This window comes from Rhynchophorus ferrugineus, unplaced genomic scaffold (genome assembly GCF_030347505.1).
Source record: "Rhynchophorus ferrugineus isolate W39M unplaced genomic scaffold, kcgeb_rfMv2 rfM146, whole genome shotgun sequence".
Classification (NCBI taxonomy): domain Eukaryota; kingdom Metazoa; phylum Arthropoda; class Insecta; order Coleoptera; family Curculionidae; genus Rhynchophorus; species Rhynchophorus ferrugineus.
The window spans coordinates 248,218-254,081 of NW_027472724.1; the positions used below are offsets into that span (position 1 = coordinate 248,218).

The 5,864-nt window shown below is 42.9% G+C and overlaps 1 protein-coding gene across 1 annotated transcript; it reads left to right on the forward strand.

The window, feature by feature from the left end:
* Positions 1–3,997: 3,997 nt before the first annotated feature.
* On the forward strand, positions 3,998–4,837 carry LOC143205966 (uncharacterized). The gene has a single exon (XM_076418959.1). The coding sequence runs from the start codon at positions 3,998–4,000 to the stop codon at positions 4,835–4,837; it is 840 nt and encodes a 279-aa protein (XP_076275074.1).
* Positions 4,838–5,864: the final 1,027 nt, after the last annotated feature.

Consider the following 5,864-nt stretch of genomic DNA (forward strand, 5'->3'; position numbering starts at 1 on the left):
GGTTGCCAAATTGCATTATCTCTTATAGTTTCCGAGATATGGACTATCGATAATTTACACCTTAGGCTCTGCTTCTAACTTGGGCCCAAATTGTAAAATGGTCTTATCTATTGGCGATTTCGTCCCAATTCACATTCCAAGTGATATTCGGCATGCTAATTACATTGCCGGTTGCGAAATTGCATTATCTCTTATAGTTTCCGAGATATGGACTATCAATAATTTATACCTTAGGCTCTGCTTCTAACTTGGGCCCAAATTGTAAAATGGTCTTATCTATTGGCGATTTCGTTCCAATTCACATTCCAAGTAATATTCGGCATGCTAATTACATTGCCGGTTGCCAAATTGCATTATCTCTTATAGTTTCCGAGATATGGACTATCGATAATTTACACCTTAGGCTCTGCTTCTAACTTGGGCCCAAATTGTAAAATGGTCTTATCTATTGGCGATTTCGTCCCAATTCACATTCCAAGTGATATTCGGCATGCTAATTACATTGCCGGTTGCGAAATTGCATTATCTCTTATAGTTTCCGAGATATGGACTATCGATAATTTACACCTTAGGCTCTGCTTCTAACTTGGGCCCAAATTGTAAAATGGTCTTATCTATTGGCGATTTCGTTCGAATTCACATTCCAAGTAATATTCGGCATGCTAATTACATTGCCGGTTGCCAAATTGCATTATCTCTTATAGTTTCCGAGATATGGACTATCGATAATTTACACCTTTGGCTCTGCTTCTAACTTGGGCCCAAATTGTAAAATGGTCTTATCTATTGGCGATTTCGTTCCAATTCACATTCCAAGTAATATTCGGCATGCTAATTACATTGCCGGTTGCCAAATTGCATTATCTCTTATAGTTTCCGAGATATGGACTATCGATAATTTACACCTTAGGCTCTGCTTCTAACTTGGGCCCAAATTGTAAAATGGTCTTATCTATTGGCGATTTCGTTCCAATTCACACTCCAAGTAATATTCGGCATGCTAATTACATTGCCGGTTGCGAAATTGCATTATCTCTTATAGTTTCCGAGATATGGACTATCAATAATTTACACCTTAGGCTCTGCTTCTAACTTGGGCCCAAATTGTAAAATGGTCTTATCTATTGGCGATTTCGTTCCAATTCACATTCCAAGTAATATTCGGCATGCTAATTACATTGCCGGTTGCCAAATTGCATTATCTCTTATAGTTTCCGAGATATGGACTATTGATAATTTACACCTTAGGCTCTGCTTCTAACTTGGGCCCAAATTGTAAAATGGCCTTATCTATTGGCGATTTCGTCCCAATTCACATTCCAAGTAATATTCGGCATGCTAATTACATTGCCGGTTGCGAAATTGCATTATCTCTTATAGTTTCAGAGATATGGACTATCGATAATTTACACCTTAGGCTCTGCTTCTAACTTGGGCCCAAATTGTAAAATGGTCTTATCTATTGGCAATTTCGTTCCAATTCACATTCCAAGTAATATTCGGCATGCTAATTACTTTGCCGGTTGCCAAATTGCATTATCTCTTTTAGTTTCCGAGATATGGACTATCGATAATTTACACCTTAGGCTCTGCTTCTAACTTGGGCCCAAATTGTAAAATGGTCTTATCTATTGGCGATTTCGTTCCAATTCACATTCCAAGTAATATTCGGCATCCTAATTACATTGCCGGTTGCCAAATTGCATTATCTCTTATAGTTTCCGAGATATGGACTATCGATAATTTACACCTAAAGCTCTGCTTCTAACTTGGGCCCAAATTGTAAAATGGTCTTATCTATTGGCGATTTCGTTCCAATTCACATTCCAAGTAATATTCGGCATGCTAATTACATTGCCGGTTGCCAAATTGCATTATCTCTTATAGTTTCCGAGATATGGACTATCGATAATTTACACCTCAGGCTCTGCTTCTAACTTGGGCCCAAATTGTGAAATGGTCTTATCTATTGGCGATTTCGTTCCAATTCACATTCCAAGTAATATTCGGCATGCTAATTACATTGCCGGTTGCCAAATTGCATTATCTCTTATAGTTTCCGAGATATGGACTATCGATAATTTACACCATAGGCTCTGCTTCTAACTTGGGCCCAAATTGTAAAATGGTCTTATCTATTGGCGATTTCGTTCCAATTCACATTCCAAGTAATATTCGGCATGCTAATTACATTGCCGGTTGCCAAATTGAATTATCTCTTATAGTTTCCGAGATATGGACTATCGATAATTTACACCTTAGGCTCTGCTTCTAACTTGGGACCAAATTGTAAAATGGTTTTACCTATTGGCGATTTCGTTACAATTCACATTCCAAGTAATATTCGGCATGCTAATTACATTGCCGGTTGCCAAATTGCATTATCTCTTATAGTTTCCGAGATATGGACTATCGATAATTTACACCTTAGGCTCTGCTTCTAACTTGGGCCCAAATTGTAAAATGGTCTTATCTATTGGCGATTTCGTTCCAATTCACATTCCAAGTAATATTCGGCATGCTAATTACATTGCCGGTTGCCAAATTGCATTATCTCTTATAGTTTCCGAGATATGGACTATCGATAATTTACACCATAGGCTCTGCTTCTAACTTGGGCCCAAATTGTAAAATGGTCTTTTCTATTGGCGATTTCGTTCCAATTCACATTCCAAGTAATATTCGGCATGCTAATTACATAGCCGGTTGCCAAATTGCATTATCTCTTATAGTTTCCGAGATATGGACTATCGATAATTTACACCTTAGGCTCTGCTTCTAACTTGGGCCCAAATTGTAAAATGGTCTTATCTATTGGCGATTTCGTTCCAATTCACATTCCAAGTAATATTCGGCATGCTAATTACATTGCCGGTTGCCAAATTGCATTATCTCTTATAGTTTCCGAGATATGGACTATCGATAATTTACACCTTAGGCTCTGCTTCTAACTTGGGCCCAAATTGTGAAATGGTCTTATCTATTGGCGATTTCGTCCCAATTCACATTCCAAGTGATATTCGGCATGCTAATTACATTGCCGGTTGCGAAATTGCATTATCTCTTATAGTTTCCGAGATATGGACTATCAATAATTTACACCTTAGGCTCTGCTTCTAACTTGGGCCCAAATTGTAAAATGGTCTTATCTATTGGCGATTTCGTTCCAATTCACATTCCAAGTAATATTCGGCATGCTAATTACATTGCCGGTTGCCAAATTGCATTATCTCTTATAGTTTCCGAGATATGGACTATCGATAATTTACACCTTAGGCTCTGCTTCTAACTTGGGCCCAAATTGTAAAATGGTCTTATCTATTGGCGATTTCGTTGCAATTCACATTCCAAGTAATATTCGGCATGCTAATTACATTGCCGGTTGCCAAATTGCATTATCTCTGTAGCGACCGTCAGATGTTTCGAATTTTCCCGCAATTATCAGCAGCCCACAGATCTACTCGAGGCGTTGCACATACCTGAAGTTAGCACCCACGGTGAGGTGGCAACAAGTGGTACTGACAGAGGGTACGACGTGGCAACCTCGGGTGGTGAAGCTAGGGGATGACGCGACGCCTCGATGTTCTTTTCCGTTCCCGACTCTGAGAGTGATCAGACGTGCCACTGTTCGTAACATCTGAAGGTAACCCTGCCACGTGCATTTCTTTATTTTTATATTCATATAGTGTGATTTTGTTTAGTGTATAATATCTGGTTTAGTGTTTAATATCTGGTTTATTGTATAATATCTGCTCGTCAAAAATTAATAGTGTTTCTGCATATAATTATATTCCATTTGAACGGAAATAAATCATCAAAGATATTGTCTTTATCTAGCCGCACCTGTACCCTAAATTGGTGACCACGACGTGCGATATCGTGTTATATTCCACATTTCGTTTTTTTTTCTGGTTTATTTTCGATTCTTGAAGGTTTAGTTATTTTTTTTTGGTTTGCGACGCCATTTTGTTGTCTGGTTTACTCGTTGTAAAGCATCATGTCGGCTTCAAACGTCAGATTGCCTGCGTTCAATCCGAACGATCCAGAGATGTGGTTCCTGCAGGTCGAGTGGACCTTGAAACACGCAGGGATAACTACAAGTGCCGAAAAGTTTGAGATCGTAGGGGCAGCACTGGACCCCATCTATACTCAGGAGGTGCGCGGCCTCTTATTTAATCCCCCACCGGAAGCTGAAGATCCATTCAGCAAATTAAAAGAGGCGCTCCGGGAATGCTTAGGGCTGTCAATCCAGAACCGGACACGGCAACTCCTCGAACGGGAAGAAATCGGTGACCGCACCCCGTCGCAGTTTCTCCGTCGGTTACAGTCATTAGCAGGGGACGCAGCGGGCCAGGATATAATTAAAGTAATATGGATGAGCCAACTAGACCCCATTACCCGAGCTAGTATCGCGGCGCAGCAAGGGAGCACCAAGCTGGAAGACCTGGCGAAAATCGCTGACAACATCAAAGACTCCATAGGCTCGTGGCGGCCAGCAGGCGGTACGGCACCGACGAATAATTCGGGGAGCCAATTGGCGGAGGAATTCGCGCGGTTGAGGCTGCAGATTCACGGGCTGCAAGCCAAAGTTGACGAGGTAGCAGAGCACCAACGCGCGTCGTTCCGTACCCGGGCATCGTCGCGCTCGTCAAGTCGTAGCCGATCGTCATCGCGCTCTTCAAGTCGCGACCGGTCTCGGGTTCGCGGTGGCGAGCTCTACGATGGTTTGTGCTGGTATCATTACAATTACGCCGAAAGGGCACGGAAGTGCAGACCGGGGTGCCGTTACGATAGAAGCCCAAGCGCGAATGCGGGAAACCAGCCGGGCGGTCACTAATGGCGGCAAGTGACGGCCATCATATCGCGCGCCGCCTGTTCGTCAAAGATCGGAACAGCAACCAGGAATTCCTGGTGGATACAGGAGCGGATTTGTGCGTGTTTCCGCGGCGGTTGGTGAACGGACATCGGAAAAAAACGAACTACGATCTGACTGCGGCGAACGGCAATATCATAGCGACGTATGGTTTTAAGACAATGACGTTAAATCTCGGTTTACGACGCGATTTTCCATGGAGTTTCGTTATCGCGGATGTCTCGCGGCCTATTATCGGGGTTGATTTTATGGTTCACTACGACCTTTTAGTTGATCTGAGAAACAGGAAATTGGTGGACCGTAATACGCGCATGAGTGTCAACGGGAGACAACCGCAGTACGAAAATATCGCGAGTATAAAACTCATAAACAACAGTTCGCGATATCACGACATCCTTCAGAAGTTCCCGGAAATCACTCGACCCGATGGAGCGTGTAAAACGGCCGCCATAAAACACGCGACGGTACACCATATAAACACGACACCCGGACCTTCAGTAGCTGCGAAACCACGACGCTTGGCTCCAGACCGACTAAGAGACGCCAAGAGGGAATTCGAGACCATGTTGAAACTAGGATTATGCCGCCCGTCACAGAGTAGCTGGTCTTCTCCGTTACACATGGTCCCCAAAAAAGGCGACGAATGGCGTCCTTGCGGCGATTACAGAGCGCTCAACGCACGCACCATCCCAGACCGATACCCTGTTAAGCATATTGAAGACTTTACACAGACACTCCACGGGAAAAAGGTATTTTCAACCATCGACCTAGTGAGAGCATACCATCAAATACCCGTGGCACCCGAAGATGTCCCGAAAACCGCCATTACAACTCCTTTCGGCTTGTATGAATTTACAGTCATGGGTTTCGGTCTTCGAAATGCAGCACAGACCTTTCAACGGTTCATTGACGAGGTACTTTTGGGACTTGATTTTTGCTATGCCTACATCGACGACATCCTGGTGGCATCAACAACAGAGGAGGAACATCG

Coding starts and splice junctions, on each gene's coding strand:
- LOC143205966 (XM_076418959.1), top strand. CDS start 3,998: ATGTCGGCTTCAAACGTCAGATTGCCTGCGTTCAATCCGAACGATCCA.